The sequence below is a fragment of the Eumetopias jubatus genome, unplaced genomic scaffold (genome assembly GCF_037043125.1).
Source record: "Eumetopias jubatus isolate StellerSeaLion01/CBP00866 unplaced genomic scaffold, mEumJub1_p1.0 scaffold_10, whole genome shotgun sequence".
Lineage (NCBI taxonomy): Eukaryota > Metazoa > Chordata > Mammalia > Carnivora > Otariidae > Eumetopias > Eumetopias jubatus.
This window is the reverse complement of record NW_028274816.1, coordinates 48,186,390-48,205,338: the sequence shown is the minus strand read 5'-3', so window position 1 is coordinate 48,205,338 and position 18,949 is coordinate 48,186,390. Positions and strand designations below refer to the sequence as shown.

The window sequence follows — 18,949 nt, the reverse complement described above, 5'->3', positions numbered from 1 at the left end:
CATCTTTCCTATTTGAAAATGTAGTAATTGCAATAAGCGAGGTTAAGTAACTTTCCCAAGATCACAAAACCGAATGGCCTTGAACCCGGAGATCCTTGTTCCAGAGCCCATGCTTTCCCTTACACAACAACTGTGAGCTCTTCTGCTGAGGGTTGTTGGGGGCTATTATTGGGGGTTTCCATTCCTGTCCCCATTATTATGAACTCTGTCCCCATCAGTTAATAATTAACTGCCCCCCAAGGAGCCTATGATCCTAAAAGATTTGCCTTGCCCTGGCTACTGCCTGGTTAATCAGTCACTGTCCCTGGCCGCTCAAGGGGCACTTGGTAGACCTCCTGCCTCCAAAGCCCCTTTACTTGCTCTAGAAGCGGCTAGGGATTCATGATGCTTCGGACCTGTCGTGTGCTCTGTTCCCAAGCTGGACCCTCCGCTGGGGGCTGGCAGCCCTTGAGCTTTGACGGTGGGGCTTTTCACCTCAAAGGCACAGGAGAACTGACACGAGCTTTGTTGGTGCTGCGGCTGTGTGCCTGGCCCCCTCTGGTCACACATGGCTTGGCGGTGAGCAGGGACCCTGGGGACTGGCCTTGGGCATCCCCAGACTGGGCTCTGAGCCCTTGCTCTCTGTCACTCCAGCTCCAGGCCTGGTCTCAGCGACTCCTGGGCTCCCGGCTCTCAGGCGCACTTCTCCGAGCATCTATCTATGGGCAGTTTGTGGCTGGTGAGACAGCAGAGGAGGTGAAGGGCTGCGTCCAACAGCTCCAGACCCTAGGCCTTCGGCCCCTGCTGGCAGTACCCACCGAGGAGGAGCCAGACTCAGCTGTCAAGACTGGGTGAGTAAGGGCCAGGCCCAGGGAGGCTGGGAGGTTGGCAGGAAGGGGACTGGTGGGCTCCAGAAGCTAATGCCCGCTGGCTGGGCAGTGAGGCCTGGTATGAGGGGAACTTCAGTGCTATGCTTCGGTGTGTGGACCTGTCACGAGGCCTGCTGGAGACCCCTGGCCCGACTGGGAACATCCTTATGCAGCTGAAGGTGACGGCGCTGACCAGTGCTCGGCTCTGTGTAAGGGACGGGCAAGATGGGGGAGGGAGGGTATGGCTGCCTACCAGGTCCCCCTCACCACTCCACCCACCACCTCATTCCAGAAGGAGCTAACCTCATGGATCAGAAAACCAGGGGCTTCCTTGGAGCTGAGTCCCGAGAGGCTGGCTGAAGCCATGGACTCTGGGCGGGTAAGGAACTCAGGCTGGTAGAGAATGGGTGGTTGGTGGGGAAGTGGGCGCGAGCAGAGTTCTCTATACTTGGATGTAGCAGGCACCTGCCTGGCACCTGCTTGTAAGCAGGATGTTCGAACTATATAACTACTGCTGCTCCCCAGGCTTGGAACAATCAGAAATAAACGTGGCTATAGCCCTGGGGTGTGGCTGGAATGGATGGAATATATGGGTCATCTGGGGGTCCTAGGCAAGGGCCTGGGGGCTGGGAGTTCACAGAAGAGGGAGTGAGACAGTAGTTCTCTACCAACTCAAAAAGAGTAATCAGTATTTGGTCAATCAACTCAGCTATGTTGTGTGCTGACTGGAAGTTATGATTAGGCCAGTGGGGTTTTGGTTTGGTCATTCATTCATTCACTCATTCCTTTTTATTTCCATATACTATTGCTACCCTCCCTGCCATTGGCATCCCTAATACAAACACCTGGTTTTCCTTTTCCATCTCTGCTAGTTCATTCTCAATCCTTGTTAGGTTCTTCTCTGCCTGTCTCTTCAATATGGCGCTTTCCCAAGTCTAGGTCGTGGCTCCCACCTCCTCACTCCTTACTCCCCTCGATGGGGGCTTCTTATCCACCCTGCAGCCTCAGTTTCCCCACTGGGTACTCATGAGGCCCACATTTGTCTCCAGACCCAGCCTTTCCCCTGAGCCCCTGGACATCCTCCAGACCCTCACACCTACCAGGTCCCACCCTGGCTTCAGTGTCTCCCCAAACCTGCCCCCCTTCCTGTCCCCATCTCAGAAACAGCCCTCCCATCCCCTGTCTCAGTCCCTACCCTAGAGGAAGGTGAAGATTGAGTTAAATATTTGGTGAGGTACCCAAAATAGCACCAGGCACCAAGTAGGCCCTCTCTGAGGGTGGCCATCATATGTAGGGAGTTTCACCAGCTACTTACTCCTCAGAACTCTCCCAAGACTCCACCTCCAGCCAGAGGGAGACAATTCTCTGAGGACAAGATAACTGGGCAGGTACCCCAGCTCTTCCCTCTTGCTGGAAAGTTTTCTCCACTAAGCCAAGGCCGGGGGGGGGATGCCACAGCCTGATCCTGGGGCATTCCATTAGCAGACCTAGGCCTGTGTCTACATCTGGACTCTGCTGGATCTGGTAGAACTAAGTCCCACCTGTTCCTCCTTCTTGAACCCCCCAATTTCTCTGAACCCAGCTGGACTCCTTGAGTCGCCAGCCCCTCATATTCACCTATGGAATGTCCATAACAAGAACGTAAGTTAGGGGCAATTATTTCCACTGTGCTCCCCCAGGGGTGTACGAAATGATGACCAAGACAAACTCCCAGTCCTTGAGGCACTCACTTGCTAGTCAGGGAGGGACAAGAGACACTCAATGACTAAAACCAAAGCCACTAAGTAACAAGTATAAATAAGCATTGTAGGGACAAATAAGGCTGAGGAAGGAGAAGGGAAAGCCCCAAAAAGTGAGTTGCAAATGTGAACCAGGGAAAACCTCATTGAGAAGGTGACATTGAGAAAAACACCTGGAGAAGAGATCGGAGTGAAGTAAGTGGACATCGAGGGGAAGAGTGGTCCAGGCAGAAGGAACAGCCAGAGCAAAGGCCCTGAGGCAGAAAGGTACCAGGCATGCTGAAAGACTAGCAGGGAGGCCAGCATGGCTGGAAGACTGTGAGCTTGAGCTTGGGAGAGCTGAGGAGATGAGAGCAGAGGGGCCAGATGGGTGGAGCCTCGTGGGCTGCAATGAGGCTCTGGCCTTACATGAAAATATGGAGGTCCTAAGAGACCTAATACCAGATGACAATTCTGGCACTTCCTATGAGCTGGCTACTCTTCTATGCACTTCCTACGTATTAATTCCTAAGTCTCCTCACTCACCGAGCTTCAGTTTCCTCACTGGACAAGGAAGCTTGGAGTAACTGTCTACCACGATCATTGCGAAGATTATATAAGTAAGACAGCATATGTAGTCACTTATTATTATAATAACAACATATATCGAGTGCTTATCATGTGCTGGCCCCATCCCATTCTTATGTCCAGGCACGTCTTATAGGTCCACACAGCAACTCCATGAGGGAGATGCCATTATCCTCTAATCGTTGAAAAAACAGACAAAAATTGAGGCCCAGAGAGGTGATATGGCTTGCCCAAGGCCACACAGTAAGTGGTGGAGTCTGGATTCAAACACAGATCCTGGGCTCTTAACCACTTTATTCACCTCAATAAATAGTATCTATGTGATACAGCTACGTTTCCTATTTCTAAAAATTTCTGAACTTTTCTCCCTTCTGGGTGATGGCGGAGAGGAGACACAGGTCCCGGAAGGATCCGGTCACCTGAGCCATTCTCGCCTCCCCTGCTGCTCCTCCAGGATCTCCAGGTCTCCTGCCTCAACGCCGAGCAAAACCAGCATCTCCGGGCCTCTCTGAGCCGCTTGCACCGGGTAGTCAAGGTAACACCTGCCGTGGCCTGGCTCCACCACGCGTGCTGGGCGCCCTGAGGCCTGACCGCGGCCCCTCTCACCCGCAGCATGCCCGGGCCCAGCACGTGAGGCTCCTGGTGGACGCCGAGTATACCTTCCTGAACCCGGCTCTCTCTCTGCTGGTGGATGCCCTGGCCATGTGCTGGAACAGCCCCGGGGAAGGGGGGCCCTGGGTGTGGAACACTTACCAGGCCTATCTGAAGGTGTGTGGTGAACTGTGGGGGACCGCGGGCTGGGGTCCCGGGGGCCCTGACCCGAAGCTGCCGGGGTGCCCCGCCAGGACACACATGAGCGGCTGAGGCGGGCCGCGGAGGCCGCTGACAGGGCTGGCCTGGCCTTCGGAGTCAAGTTGGTACGAGGGGCATATCTGGACAAGGAGAGAGAGGTGGCTCGGCACCATGGGACAGAAGACCCCACTCAGCCGGACTATGAGGCTACCAGTCAGAGGTAGGACTGGGCCAGACAGGCCTCGGAGATAAATAAGATCTAACCTGGCACACTGCCCATGATGCTAAGCATCCTGTGTATGTCCACATAGCATTTCCTCTCCCTGGTCCAGGACATTGTCACTTCCTGCCTCCTCTTTGGGGTCCCTGCTCCCTCCTTTGTCCACCACCCCAATCTGTACCCCACAGGCAGCTAGAGGGAGCCTGTTAATATCTAAGTCAAATCCTGTCCCTCTTCAAAACCCTTCCTTCACTCCCACTGCCCCTTAATAAACCCAAAATCCTTACAGCAGCCCCCCACCCCCACATAATCAGGTCTTGTCACCTCAACTTCTCTTCCGCCCACTCTGTTCCTCCAAACAGGCCTCCTTCATGATCCCCAGGGCCTTTGCACTTCCTATTCCCACTGCTTAGAACGTTCTCCCTCCAGACAGCTGCTTGGCTCAATCCTTCACCTCCTTGTTGTTACCTCCTCAGGGGACCTTCCTTGCCCTCCCTATCAAAAACTAGAACACCCACACTACTCTTTTCCTAAATTTACTTTTCCTCTTTAGCACTTACCAGCACCCGAGGTTCTATACACTTTCATATTCAATTGCACACTGTCTGTCTCCCCCTCTAGAGCGTGGGCCCAGGAGGGCAGGGGTTTCTGATTTGTTCATTGTTGAGCATCCAGTGCTTAGAATTGTGCCTGCTATGAGGCAGGTTCTCCGTACAGATCTGCTGAACACATAAACAACCCCCAAGCAGTAGGTACTATTATCATCACCCCCTGCCCAATTTCACAGGGGAAGGAACCCAGGCACAGAGAGGTAGAACCACTTACCCAAGGTCACATAGTTAGTGGCACAGCCAAGTTCTGAACCCAGCAGACTGACTCTAGAACCTGCATTCTTACCCACCTCAAATCACCCTGTGCTGGGAGCAAAATATGGGCGAGCTCCTTGGGCCCCCATCCCATGACCCTGGGAAGAAGGAAACTGTTCCTTTACCACATACTTTCTGATCACCTGACTTAGATCAGGACCTGGGCTGGACCCTGGTCCCACTCCCAACTAAAGGTCGTCCCCAGGCCCTGTCCCCGTAGAGCTTAAAAATCTACCTCCAGGGCGCCTGGGTGGCTCAGTTGGTTAAGCGACTGCCTTCGGCTCAGGTCATGATCCTGGAGTCCCGGGATCGAGTCCCACATCGGGCTCCCTGCTCAGCGGGGAGTCTGCTTCTCCCTGACCCTCTTCCCTCTCGTGCTCTCTATCTCTCATTCTCTCTCTCTCAAATAGATAAATAAAATCTTAAAAAAAAAAAAAAATCTACCTCCAGGGGCGCCTGGGTGGCTCAGTCGCTAAGCGTCTGCCTTCGGCTCAGGTCATGACCCCAGGGTCCTGGGATCGAGCCCTGCATTGGGTTCCCCGCTAGGCGGGAAGCCTGCTTCTCCTTCTCCCACTCCCCCTGCTTGTGTTCCCTCTCTCGCTGTGTCTCTGTCAAATAAATAAATAAAATCTTTAAAAAAAAAAAAAACCTACCTCCATTTCACACTGGATCCAGGAGAGGTTTGTAGAGCCACAGGGACTGACCCAAGCTCACAGGGCAATGGGCCACACCATGGCCAGAAGCTAGGCTTGCATCCAAGGCCCAGGAGGGCTCCCACATACGTTTGTGCCCCACAGGCTTAATCACTGGCACCATTATTATTTTTTACTAAGATATAATTCACATACCATAAAATTCACCATTTCAAAGTGTACAATTCAGTGGATTTTAGTATATTCACAAGGCTGTGCAACCATCACCACTAATTCCAGAACATTCCATCACCCCCCAAAAGAAACCATGTCCATTAGCAGTCATTCCCCATTTGCCTCCCCTCAGGCCCTAGCAGCCTCTCATCTATTTTCTGTCCTATGGATTTGCCTCTTCTGGACATTTCATATCAACGGAGTCATATAACGTATGGCTTTTTGTGTCTGGCCTGTTTCACTTAGCATAATGTTCTCAGGGTTCAACCACGTTGACAGATGAATCAGTGCTTCAGTCCCTTACGTCTAAATAACATTCCACTGTATGGGCGTACCGTATCTTGTTTAGCCACCCCTCAGCTGATGGATATTTGGATCGCTTCCACTTTTGGCTATGGTGACCAGGGTTGCTATGAAAATTCGTGTGCATATTCTTCTGTAAATATGCACTTTCAATTCTCTTGAAAGCTCAATTCTCTACAAGTGGAAATGCTGGGTTATACAGTAACTCTGTTTAACTTTTTGAGGAATTGTCAGATGATTTTTCAAAGCTGCTACACCATTTTGCATTCATACATTACACATTCTGAATAAATAATAAGTTTATGTGATTAAAAATCAAAATGAGGGGCACGTGGGTGTCTCAGTCAGTTTAGCATCTGACTCTTGGTCTCAGCTCAGGTCCTGACCTCAGGGTCATGGGATCGAGCCCTGAGTTGGGCTCTGTGCTCAGAGCAGAGTCTGCTTGTGACTCTCTCTCTCCCTCTGCCCCTTCCCCCGCTTGTGTGCATGCTCTCTCTCTCTAAATGAATAAATAAATCTTTAAAAGAAAATAAAAATGATATGCAGTACCTGGATGGCTGTCGGTTAAGTGTCCAACTCTTAATTTCAGCTCAGGTCATGAACTCAGGGTCATGAGATCGAGCTCTGCGTAGGGCTCTGTGCTGGGTGTAGAGCCTGCTTGGGATTCTCTCTCTCCCTCTGCCTCTCTCCCCCACTCGCTCGCTCTCTCTAAAAAAATAAAAAATAAAAATGATATGAAATGAATACACTGACATATCTCACTTCCACCCAAATCCCCCTCTCATTTTGGAGTCTCCTTGCTCTCCACAGGTGACTACTTTTGTTAGTTTCTTACACATTTCTTAAGTTCCTTTATCCCAAAACAGGCAAACACAGAGATTTGTGTGTGTCTATGTGCAAAAGGCATCATGCCTACACACTGCTCCTTGCTTTTCCACTCAATTGCATATTTTAAAGGGAGAATAGTCTAATGATAATAAACCCAGGCTCTGGAGCATCAAAGGGCCTAGGTTCAAATCCCAGCCCAGCCACTTTTAGCTGTGTGACCTGGGGACAAGCTTCAGTCTTCCCCTCTGTAAAATGAGGATAACCAGGACATCTACCTCCTGGAGCTGACTTGAGTGAATGTATGTGGGTCAGGCAGAATCCTGGAGGAAAGAGAATTCCAAGCAAAGGGGTTAAACTAAAGGAAATGTAGTAAAATGCACTCTCTCTATAGAGGGTGCGCAAGGTTAGGGGAACCCCTAAGAGCATGAAGCTCTTACAACCGCTGTTCCAGAGCTGAGGAAGGAGGGCCACCCTAAAGCTGAGGAAGGTGTCACCATGCACAAGACAGTCAGCATGGGCCAGAGAGGGGGCTAGGGGGTGAAATACCCCAAGCTCCCTCTCCTCCCATTTTCTGATCTCCTGCTCATTCCTCCATGGGTGATACAGAACATAAAAGTCAGCTTCCTGAGGGGCAGAGAAGGTTAGAGAACAGATCTGGGGGGCAATGGAGAATAACCAGTGATGTCCTTAGGATGGCATTTGGCCAGCAGCAAGCTGGGAAAGCATTTGCCAGTCAGTTTACCTTTCCATATCAGTGCCCCAGAGTGTCCTCACCCTTCTTTAGTGCCTGGCGCTCCACTATCCTTTGTGTGCCGTCATTCATTTGAGCCAGGCCCCATCGACAGACCAATTGCATTACTGCTCCTCGTGTTCCGTGGCCAATGCTGCAGTGAATGACCTTGGTAAATGTCATCTCATGCACGGAATGTGGCCCTTTGCTGTGAGACGGCCATTGAGTCAGGGGCTTTATGACACCCTCATCTCACTCCATCCTCAACAGTGCTGTTAGGTGAACTTGAATCGTTAAAAGAGAGGAAACAGGCTCAGAAAAGGGCTATCCCTTGCGCCTGGTGCAGGTGAAATGGGGGTACTGTCTGACTCCAGAGTACTTGCCCTTAAGCACCCCACCTCCCAAGGACAGGAATCCAGAGTCCCTGGGGCCTGACCCTTAATCACCAGGTGCCATAAGCTGAACAGAATGTCTCCCTTAAGTTACAGCCGCTGTCTGGAGCTGATGCTGACCCAGGTGTCCCACCGTGGCCCCATGTGCCATCTCATGGTGGCTTCCCACAATGAGGAATCTGTTCGCCAGGCAACCAAGCGGTATGTAGAGGGATGAGAAATGTGTACCCGCAAGAAGGCCCCCTCCCTTCCTCTCCCCCTTGCTCACATGCCAGGGATGGGCAGAGGGTGGTGGACATGGAATAGGGGGAGAGATGGTGAGGGGCCAGTAGGTTCACAGGGATTCGGGGGGCCTATCCAAAATATTTAACCCCCGCTAAACCTGTAGGCCCTGTAGGTCCCAGCTAAACAAGACATTGCTCCTTACTTGCTGGGGCACAGGGAGGTCTGAGGGTTCCAGGGAAGGAGCTGGGACTCACTGGGGAGTTTTCAGGGAACTGAGAGCAGTGTTTATTTATCACTGAGTTCGGAAGTACTTCAAAATTTTAATAACTGGAACAGCCATATGAGTGCATAATGGCTGACGGTCAGCTCTGGATCCAGCCACTGTCTGGACTGATGATGTGGCCTTTTCTACAGCATGTGGGAGCTGGGCATTCCTCTGGATGGGCCTGTCTGTTTTGGACAACTTCTAGGGATGTGTGACCATGTCTCCTTGGCACTGGGTATGTGAATGGCTCATTCTCCCCATACCCCACCACCATGACCCACCCAGCCCTCAGCCTCATCCCCTCCCAGCCAAATCCCTCCTTCCACTCCCAAACAGTGCCTGCCCAGGCTCCCCTCCAGAGCCTGCAGCTGGCCCAGCCACCAGACTCTTCCGGATAGATCTGTTGCTCCCGTATCTGAAGGCCTTGCACACCTGTCTTTGAGCCTGCTGTCTGCTGCTTTTGCTGGTTCTTGATCATGGTGTCTTGTTTCATGCTCTGTTATCTTGACTGTGTTGCTTCCCGGGGTCCGAGACCAGAAGATTTATGTTTTCTTCTTCCAGGTACTAAGGGGTACAGAATTACTTTACCCTAAATTCAGAGCTTGAGGTTTCCTGAGGCATCTCCATGATGCAAATTTGAGCTACAAATATGTGAGGCTAATCCACGGCCTCGATCTCTCAGAGATGAGTTTCTGTTTTCTTCTCTGCTTCACTTATGGTCAAGGCCACCATTCCCTGTGAGTTGGGGAAGGTGGGAGGGTTGACTTCTGGTTAACTCTGGCACTGAGGGTGCAGCTTAATTTGAGGAAGTGCTCCATTACAACTCACCCTGGTCAGGCTCTGGGCCTCAATTCTGCACCCCCTCAACTCTGTGAGGTCACCAAATTTTGCCTTCAGGGTGGAAGTGCTTCCTTGCATCCTTCCCTCTTTGGGTTCTCACTTTCTCTTAATGCTTGGATTACTAAATTCCTTACTCTTTTGGCCGTATTTTAATAACTTTAGGAAGATTTTTCTAAATGTTTATTGCAGGATTTTACGTTTTTTCAGTGGGAAATTTTGTCCAACTCAACTAGTCTGTCATGTCCTCAGAGATGAAAGTCTCTGTTCCAGATGGGGCCTCTCCCCAAACATGAGTTCACACCCTGCCAACACTCTCCCCACAGGGCAGGCCGGCTATGCCGTGTATAAGTCCATCCCTTATGGTTCCCTGGAGGAGGTGATCCCCTACCTGATCCGGAGGGCCCAGGAGAACCGGAGTGTGCTGCAGGGTGCCCGCAGGGAACAGAAGCTGCTCAGCCAAGAACTTCGACGGAGAGTGCTGGGGCGGGGCCTGAGGGTACCCCATTAGCATCATGTGGTTAATAAAGATCCTGAGCTATGGCCCAGGCTGCTGCCCTGCACTGAAGCTCCTCCTTGGGGAAGGGCTATTCTCCACCTCAGTGAGCCCAAGCTAGGGACTCTGCAGCTTAAGAGAGACTGCTAGCTGACCCTAGAGCATAGCAAGGGCATTGATCAAAGACTAATCATGCCTACCCCTAACCCTGAGGCCGACTATCCTGCAGTGGGCCTGGGATCAGCTCTACTCAGCCGGTCAATGACTCATGTGGGAACTTTCTTCACTCCAGGGGATGCCCAGATGAACAGCAGACACTGAGGCACTGAAACCAAGAGGCTGGGAGGGACAGAGGGAAGAGGCAAATCACTTTTTCATTTAATAAGCATTTACTGAGGTTCCTTCTGAGCTATGCTCTGAGATGAACAATGCCGGGGACTCAACACTGACAAAGACAACCGCAGGCCCTGCTTCACAGGGCTTAGTCCAGTAGGGGTAGACAGACCTATCTTTAGACAGTGACAGCCTGGTGGATCAAGGGGAGACACCTGGTGATCAAGAGGGCTTCCCAGAGAATTCATAAGGATAACCAAAGGAATACTGAGAAGAGCATTCAAAGGCAAGGGCGTGCGCATAGACAGAAAAGTTTGAAACAGACTAGGGAGTGGGAAGACAGGGATGAAAAGGTAGGCAAGCCTGACAATGCCATCTTTGATGCCAGAGCTCAGGGCCTGGACTTGTCCCAAGGGCCCTGGGGAGTCAGGAGAGTTTCTAGCAAGGGAGGGACAGAGTCAGGTTTGGCTTTAGTAAAGAGTCCCCTGGCTACCATGCAGTGAGTGTACCAGAGTGGGGAGACAGGCTGGGAGCCCAAGGGAAGCTGAAGTAAGAAATCCCTGCAGGTAGCTGGAGCATGGCAGGGCTGTAACAAACGGAGGAGGCGGCTGGTGGGAAGGACAATCTAGAGGCTGAGTGGATGGGCCCTCGGGCTGAGAGGCTGGATGGGAGGGAGACACTGAAGGGCGAGGCCCAAAGCTCTGGCTTGAAGAGGGGGTACCCTGAGATGGCGATTGGGAGGAAATGCAGTTTGGGGGAGATACTACAAGTGTGGGACTCAGTGGATGGGAGGGTCTCAGAGGATTTCCAGGGCGAGGTGTCAAGGACACTGTGGGGCCCCAGGTTTGGGGCAAAGAGATGACGCTGGGGTTAGGGAAAAGAGACAGCCCGTGGTGGCGTAAGAAGCGTGGGAAGAAGACAGCCAAGGACAGGGATCAGGAAGCGCCCACCACCTCAAACAAGTCCTGGGGCAGGCGTAACGGGGATAACACGTACCTCGAACGTGGATATGGCTTTCTCTTCTTTTGCATCACCTCAGGGCCGGAAGGGCGCCTCTCAGAGAAGGGGGGCTACTGCGCAAGCGCAAGCCACTGATGCGCATGCGCCCCTCATTCCCGCTCAGCCGTGGGAGCGAGCGCCTGCCTGGGTCACGTGGCGGTCACGTGGCGATCACTGTGGGAGCTAAACGGTAGGTGCAAAGACCCCCTGGGCTGGGGCCTAGGCCCCAGAATCTTCCTAGAGCTTACTGGGCTCTCAGGCTAGGCCCCACCCCCAGACCGCCCCCTTCCCGCATACTCCCCGCTCCTTCCCACCCCTGGTGTGCGGCAGACCCTACCCCCTATCAGACTCCGGCTCCCAGCCCACAGACACGTCCTCCTTCCTCCTCCTTCCTCAGTCTCCTCCAGTAGCCCACAGACCCCACCCCAGCGCCCAGAGGCTTCCCTGGACCTCAGTCCGTGTCCCCAACCCTCACACCCTGTCTCAGTCCGCAGAGCCTGCTTCAGAGCCTCAGCCCCTGCCCTGACTGCTCTCCTCCCTTCCACCCCCTCGCCCAGCCTGGAGACTCTACCCCTTCTCAGGCCAACCCTCAGGCCCGTCTTCCACCAGACCCTTTTCCTAAACCACTAGTCTCCTTTCCTCAACTCAGATCCTATCCCTGGAGCCCTTACACCGCCCCCCCCCCCCCCCCCCCAGAGAGAATGCCCAGCCCTCAGACTCCCTTAGACCCCAGACCTGCCGGGCTTTCGTTCTCCCAGATCCCACCCCTTTTCTCATTCAAACACCTGAACAGCGGAGCAGATTCCTCCTGATAGTCCCCTCCCTTTCTCACTCGGCTCTCCAGGACTCCCAGCCAGCTCTGTTTTTATTACCCCCAGGTAATAAAGAGGTCCTCTGTTTACTTCCTCCTCCCTCATGAGACACCCCTAGGTGATCCGTGCCCAGGAGCTGAGCGGCTGGAGCCCACAGATGCCCTCCCTGCGCTCTCGCTTCCCCGTGGAGCTGGGCTCTGTTAGGGATCCAGAAACCCAGGTGGGACGACTGCATCGCCTGGTTATGGCCAGGGGCCCAGGCTGGGGCCTCACCCGGCTCCTGCGGAGAGGTGAGGGGCCAGCTCAAGAGGCCGTGTAGAAGGTGGGACTTCTACACGCTCAACAGTTGTGAACCAGGCGCCTGTGGTGTACCAGCCTCTGTCGTCTATGATGGGGATTTAGGGACGACCTTCTGGGTCGTTGTGAATGAAATCTATCATGAGAATTTAAGAGAGTGGTGAAGATGAAGTACCTACACCAAGAAGGGTGGCTTTATAAGAGCCGGTCATGCAAACCACACCCCCACCCCAGGGAGACAAAGCCACTGCAAAGGCCTTGAAGTCAAACTGTTAAGTAGCAGCAGTGGGGGAGGGGACTCAGGGAGAGGGCTGAAGCCTAAGAGGCAGCAGCTCCATCCAGACAGGAAAGGGCCTCTGAAGTAGTGGGTGAGTTCTGTTATATTTTGTTCTGTGTGTGGGGAGGGAAGCCATTGGAGCTGTAGGCAGGAAATTAACATCTAATTTACAATTTCCATTTTTCATCGATTTCTCTAAGTCGATTGTGTTTCTGGCTACTTTCTGAATTTTAATAGTTGTAGTTTTTGAATTCTTTTACTTTTGTTACCCACAGATGGTGACAGTTTGGTCTCGGCCCTTTCAGCTTTTTTTTTTCTCGTGTGAGGTGTTGGCCAGAACCCCCAAACCCCCAAACCTTGTTGTCAATGGACATCTCTTAACTTGTTCTTGATATTAAAGGGAATTAATCTGTATTTCTGCATTAAGTATTGTGGGTGCTCTTGGGTTTTGGTATATAATTTTTATAAAGTGAGGAAGTTCCTGTTTAGTCTTCGCTTTTTGAGGTATTTGCCCCCGTCAGTCATAAGTAAGTATTGAATTTTATTTTTATTTATTTAGTCATTCATCACTTACCTATACCACCCAGTGCTCATCATAACAAGTGCCCTCCTTAATAACCATCTCCCATTTAGCCCATCCCCCACCCACCTCCCTCCATCAACCCTCAGTTTGTTCTCTGTCATTAAGAGTCTCTTATGGAAGTTTTGAATTTTATCAGGTGCTTTTTCTGTATTTACTGAGCCAAATGTGATCTTTGTTCTTTAGTCCATGAATGTGTTTTCCTACATTGATTGATTTTCTTATGTTGAATCGTCCTTGATTTCTGGGAATAAATCAACTGGATAATCCCTTTTAATCTCTTTAGGGGGTTAGCATATATGATCATAAATGGAAGTGAAACATTTCATTTTTGGTTCTGGAAACGTACCTGACTTTGGAATTAAGATCATACTAGCCTCATAAAAGGAGCCTTGCCCTCTCTCTCTCTCTCTCTCTCTCTTTTTTTTTTTTTTGCTTTTGGAACAACTTGTATAGGATTATCTATACGTGAAATGAAATGATTACCATTGTAATGATTATCTATATCATGCAGTGATTTGTGTTTTAAGAAGATCCTTTTGCAGGGCAAGACAAATGCAGAAAACCAGTTAGGATGCCATTGCAAAAAACAGTGGGCTACTGGATAAAATAGGGTGCAGTAATTGTGATATTCAGATGTTCCTAAAGGACCACATTTGGAGAGATTTTGTGACAGAGACCAAGCTGGGTTGGGCCAAGCACATGATTGATTTTCGCCATATCTGCCTAGGATATAGCGCAAGGACAAAGACACCATGCATTTGCCCTGCATTTGCCCTCAGTAGGGAGATAGGAAGGGCCTAGAGGAAGAAGAATTCAGGGTAATGGGTATGGAGAGGAGGGGTTAGGAAGGGGATCTGAGCAGAATGAGGAGGGGGGGAAGAGATTGGCATAAGTGGAGGTGCAGAGGAGATTGCTACTTGGATTCGGCTCTTAGAAGCAGTATTCAAAAATAAACTTGAGAGATTTCCTGATAAAATCCAAAGAGTTTGCTTTTCTTGAAGAATTGGATGCTGGCCACGTGGGACCTTTATAGATTCACTGAAGTAGAGCTGGGTGGAGGCTGCCAGCTTTGGACAGTGCACGAGGCTCCTGTCAGCTGAGGTCCCTGAGAAGTCCACTTCCCCCCCCGGCCCCTGGGTACCTTTGTGTGATTTTTGACACTTCTGGGGTGGCAGATGGGTGGCAGCATGGCAGGTGGATGTCACCCCTTGTGGCAACTCTGTAGACTTATTAATGGTGAGCACTGTGTTGAGACAGATTCTGAGCAGAGTCCCCAGTGGTTGGAGGGTGGGGGTTCAGGACATACAGATAGAATCTGGAGTTGAGGGTCACCCAGGCAAGGAAGGACTGCGGGGACTGGGAATTGGCAGAGGCGTTGCATAGCAGCCCCCGGGACCTCTGCCTCTGGAGTAAAGGGCAGGGAGAGTCCTAAGCCTTGCTGCCCCTCAGTTGTCCAGGTGGATGGTGAGAACTCTGCTGGGCAGACGGGGCTCTTCCTCTCGGCACTGCTGGGCCACAGCTCTGCCGTGCAGCTCTTGCTGACCTTTGGCGCCAACCCCAACCAGTGAGTGGACCGAAGGCGGTGCCCCCACGCTCCCAGGGGTCTGGGTCAGAACCCCAGAGAGCCTGAGAGCCAGGGCTTTCCTCCCCAGAGACCACTCCCTCATGACACCTTTCCATCCTGATGACCCTTCCATGCCCAGTGATCTTCCCCCTTGTTCTCTGGATTAACCCCTCCTTGTCCTCCAGGGACTACTCCCATTCTCCTGGTTACTGTCATGCTCACAATGAGACTCTCACCTCTCAAAGACCCCGCTCTGTCCCCAAGCGACCCCTCCTGTCCCACTGTCCACCTCCCATGTTCACCGTGACTCCTCTCATCGCTCAGCGCTCCCATCCTGCCACCCCTTGTCCCCGTTCCGCCCCTTTCCTAATACATTTCTGTCCTCATTGTTCTGATACAGCCGCTGCCTCGATGGCAGCACACCTGTGCACGCAGGCGCCTTCTCGGGCCGCAGCCTGGTGATGCTGCACCTGCTCCAGGCAGGGGGTGACCTGCGTTTGCATGACCAGCAGGGTCGCACGCCTCGGGACTGGGCAGAGCAGGGTGGTGCCAAGCAGAGCTGGGAGGTGAGCAGTGGCCCAGGTGGGGTGGGGGCATATAGAGCCAGCACCCGCACCTGCCTCACTGCACACGGCCCCCATCCAGGTGCTGGAGCTGTTAGAGCTATGCCGAGCCCACATATCGGCACTAGTGCATGGCGGTGAGTTGGCAGCCAATGCATCCCTGGGCCAGTTGCAGGCCAGCTCTAGACACAGCCCGTGTGGCTCTCTGTCCTTGCCGCGGCTGGTGCATGCGGACAGGTAACCACCCCCAGCCTGAAGCCCAGTCAGCCACCACCCCCAGCTGCCCTAGACTTACCCTGGCCTTCCGTTTGACCCAGGGCACCGAGGCCAGAGCACAGCAGAAGACTCTCCCAAATCCCAGCCTTGGGGTTTGGCCAGGTAAGCGGGAGAAGTTGGGGGAGCAGGGAACACCCCTGTCCGCTTTGTGCCTCATAGTCCCACTCCCCATCCCCAGCTGAGCAGCCTGTGGCCACTGGGGCTGGTAACAGGCATACCCCTCGCGGACCCCAAGGAGCTGCTGCCAGCCCAGGGCGAGCCCGACCGCACCTACGAGAGCAGCTCCCACACCCTCATGGCCAAGTGAGAGAGAGCCCCTCCCACACCCCCTGCCTAGCTGTCCAGCGGAGTCTGGGAGGTGTCCAGCTCTCCTCCTTCCCTCATAGGAAGACCCCCCCCCCCATTTCAGACCTGTGCTCTTTTCCCCTCTCCATTCTCTAGCCTCCTGTGGAGGGGCCACCCCGTGACAGCTCGGCAGCTGAAGGCACCTGGAACTCAGCCAGATGTGCTGTTGGCTGACCTTCAGCACTGCAGGTACGCCACCCCCAGCCTTGCCCCCAGGCTGGCCCAGTCCCCCAGACCGGTCTCCCACCTGCCCTCCGGACTCAAGTGTCTCATAAACAGGAGGCCAGGGAGTTTGGCAGTGGCCACGGTTACAGTCTTCACCTCTGGGCCAGTACCTGGCATGGAGCCCTCTTACTGGAGTGACCACCCCTCCTCCCCTCTGTAAAGTGGGTCCCAGGGCTGTGTGCTCTGTATTACGGGCCACAGAGAGGTGGCTGGGCGTAGAGAGGGGTACCCCGGATGCAGTATGAACTGGATGCTGGCCCTGTGAGCCAGGTCTCAGTTTCTCGTCTGTCTGGTGGCTGGTGCAGATCGTCAACCCCTGGCACGTGCTGATCTGTGCCCAGGAACAGCCCCCACCAAGCGGGTCGGGGCCTCCTTGTGAGTGGCCCGCTCTCCTCCCGCCCAGCACCCTGCACCACCCCAACCTGTTGCTGCTGATGGCACTGAGCCCCTCGGCCGACCTGTCAGGGCTGTGCCTTCTCTTCGAACCCGTGTGGCTGGGCTCCCTGCACGTGGTGCTGCACCCCCGCGGCCCGAGTCCGGGAGGGCCCTGCACCGTGCCAGGCCTGTCGCCCGGCCACCTACTTCTACAAGTGCTGGAGGCCCTGCTGTTCCTGCAGGCCCGCTGGCGCGCTCATGGCGGCCTTAGCTCTCATGCAGTGCAGCTAGTACGGCCAGGCCTGGCCAAGGTGGGCAGCCTGGAGCACGGGCGCCCCCTGCACCAACGCTGGCTGCAGCCCAGGTGAGTGCCCGCCTCCCCTGCCTGCCCCTGTATCCCTGTCCAGTGGCTGCTGGCTCACCAGCACCCCCCCCACCCCCCCACCCCCCGCCCCAGCCTCCATAGGCCACAGCAGGGCTGCTCCCGGGGAGGCCCAGGCCCGGGGCTGCCCCCGCCTCCTGAACTGTACCCATGGCTGCCACTTGAGCTCATCTGTGGGGACATGCCTGCTGCCACCTCAGATCTCTACAGCTTTTGCATCCTGGCCCAGGAGGTGTTCACCGGTCAGTGAGTGATCCTACACCCTGCCCCGCTGAGGTCGCCCTTCGGGTTGGGTCCCCCAGTCATGCTTCCTCACAGGAGAGCTGCCCTGGGCTGGGAGAAAGGGGCCTGAGGTGAAGGCTAAATTGGAGGCAGGTGAGAGCCCGGCCCTGGATCCCCTGGTGCCGGCCCCCTACCAGGCCCTGGTTCAGGCTGGGCTGGGCCTAGGGCCCGCCGACCGCTGGGGCAGCCTGCAGAACACTCGATACCTGCTGCGGGAGGCCATGGCCCAGGTATGGGACGGGTTGGCCGGGTGGGTGGTAGCCATGGAACCTTAGGCAGGACCCACGTCGCATACTCAGCCTCCTTTCCACAGGACCCAGCTCCTGAGGTGAGCTCCCCGATGCACTGGAGTGCGCGGTGCCCCGTGTCTCAGGGTTTCCTACCAGGTTAGAGGGCACGGAGCGGGTGGTAGCCAGTGCTGAGCGCAGCTCTCCTCCCCCCATTCCAACCAACTGCTCTGTCCCCCCAGAGACACTGTACTGTGAGGTGGTTCCCAGAGCCAAGTCTGCACCCAGGCCTGTGCCCCCTTTGATGTCCCTAGGCCCCTCCCCATGCCAGGTAGGAGCCAGAGCAAGGATCTGGGGGACCAAGGGAGCTGCGGGCCACCGGAGGGACAGGGATGGGGACAGCAGGAGCCAGAGCAGGGATCTGGGGGACCAAGGGAGCCCATGCCACCTCCTGCCGTTGTGTCTGCAGGCCCTGAAGACTCCCGAGGTCACAGGCCGCAGCAGAGTCCAGAGGGCCCCAGCCTGGGACTCTGGCAGCAGCTTGACTCTAGGCAGCAGACTGACTCCTGGCCCCAGCCTCTACCCAGGCTCCAGCCCCGCAGGCCGGGTCAGCCTGCACCGCTGTCTGGAGCCCAGCTCGACAGTATGGATCCCCCCAGGGCCCTGTGTGACCAGACTGTCCGTTTGTTAAACTGTGACCCCTCACCCCAGTTGTCACCAACCCCAGTTTCCCTGGCTGCTTCTCCTTTGACCAGGGACCTCCCAACTGTCCTCTCACTGACCTGTGCCCCCTGACGAACCCGCCTTCCCCCAGGGCCCTGCCCTGCACTCCAGGCTGCGGGACTCAGCCTCCCTGCTGGGGACCCAGGGTTCTGTGGAGCAGTTTGAGAGGAACTCAGCCAAGATGCCAGCCCTGCAGGGGCTGCAGCGGCACACACATAGGGCCGCCCTGCTGGAGCCCCCGCCCTGTGAGCCCACCCCCTGCCTGCTGACCCACAGGGAGGCCTCTCACACCCTGGAGGCTGCTGGCAGGGAAGGCCACGAGGGTGGGTGAGACAGAGGACCCCGAGCCTGTCTCCTGCCCCCCCACCCCCACCCCCGGCCAAGGCCCATCCCGAGCTCCATGGCTACTGGCTGGCAGCTCCAGCCTTCTTCTCCTACAGGAGTCCAGTCCTGAGCTGATCGGAGGAGGTCTCTTCTCCAGCCTGCAGAAGTAAGAAATGGGCCCTGCTGCCCACACACCGCCCCCCCGCCCCCCGCCGTCCCTTCCTCATCCCTGCGGTGACCCTGGCTCCACCCCTATCCCACTGCTTCCCAGGATGGACCTGCTGGAGGAGATCACAGCAGAGCTGCAAGGTGGACAACTCGGAGACAAGCCCAGCATCGACCCAGCTCCTGACACCGTTTCTTAGAGTACCCGTGACTGCCTCTCTGC

The 18,949-nt window shown here is 54.6% G+C and overlaps 2 protein-coding genes across 5 annotated transcripts; both read left to right on the top strand.

Moving 5' to 3' along the window:
• Positions 1 to 384: 384 nt before the first annotated feature.
• On the top strand, positions 385 to 9,989 carry PRODH2 (proline dehydrogenase 2). Of its 4 annotated transcripts, XM_028123585.2 has the most exons (10): positions 385 to 558; positions 634 to 830; positions 919 to 1,057; positions 1,141 to 1,227; positions 3,609 to 3,689; positions 3,767 to 3,922; positions 4,000 to 4,166; positions 8,242 to 8,352; positions 8,791 to 8,876; positions 9,805 to 9,989. In XM_028123585.2, the coding sequence occupies exons 1-10, from the start codon at positions 385 to 387 to the stop codon at positions 9,987 to 9,989; spliced, it is 1,383 nt and encodes a 460-aa protein (XP_027979386.2). The 4 variants fall into 4 exon arrangements, with proteins under 4 accessions (XP_027979386.2, XP_087884601.1, XP_087884602.1 ...); XM_088028475.1 differs by lacking the exon at positions 3,767 to 3,922; XM_088028476.1 differs by lacking the exon at positions 8,791 to 8,876 and having other exon boundaries at positions 9,805 to 9,829.
• A 2,286-nt stretch (positions 9,990 to 12,275) lies between these two features.
• On the top strand, positions 12,276 to 18,926 carry LOC114224386 (inactive serine/threonine-protein kinase TEX14-like). Its single transcript, XM_088028440.1, is given in 17 exon segments — positions 12,276 to 12,408; positions 14,725 to 14,839; positions 15,240 to 15,405; positions 15,485 to 15,639; positions 15,720 to 15,780; positions 15,857 to 15,981; positions 16,120 to 16,212; positions 16,652 to 16,987; positions 17,090 to 17,247; positions 17,324 to 17,517; positions 17,601 to 17,673; positions 17,757 to 17,845; positions 17,984 to 18,157; positions 18,329 to 18,379; positions 18,381 to 18,482; positions 18,678 to 18,727; positions 18,833 to 18,926. Coding segments are annotated over 17 exon segments (2,169 nt in total).
• Positions 18,927 to 18,949: the final 23 nt, after the last annotated feature.

Excerpts from the sequence above, each read along its gene's own strand:
- PRODH2 (XM_028123585.2), top strand. The coding sequence starts at position 385 with ATGCTTCGGACCTGTCGTGTGCTCTGTTCCCAAGCTGGACCCTCCGCT. Across the intron at positions 3,690-3,766 it reads GCTTGCACCGGGTAGTCAAG|CATGCCCGGGCCCAGCACGT; the intron begins GTAACACCTGCC and ends TCTCACCCGCAG. Across the intron at positions 3,923-3,999 it reads CTTACCAGGCCTATCTGAAG|GACACACATGAGCGGCTGAG; the intron begins GTGTGTGGTGAA and ends GTGCCCCGCCAG.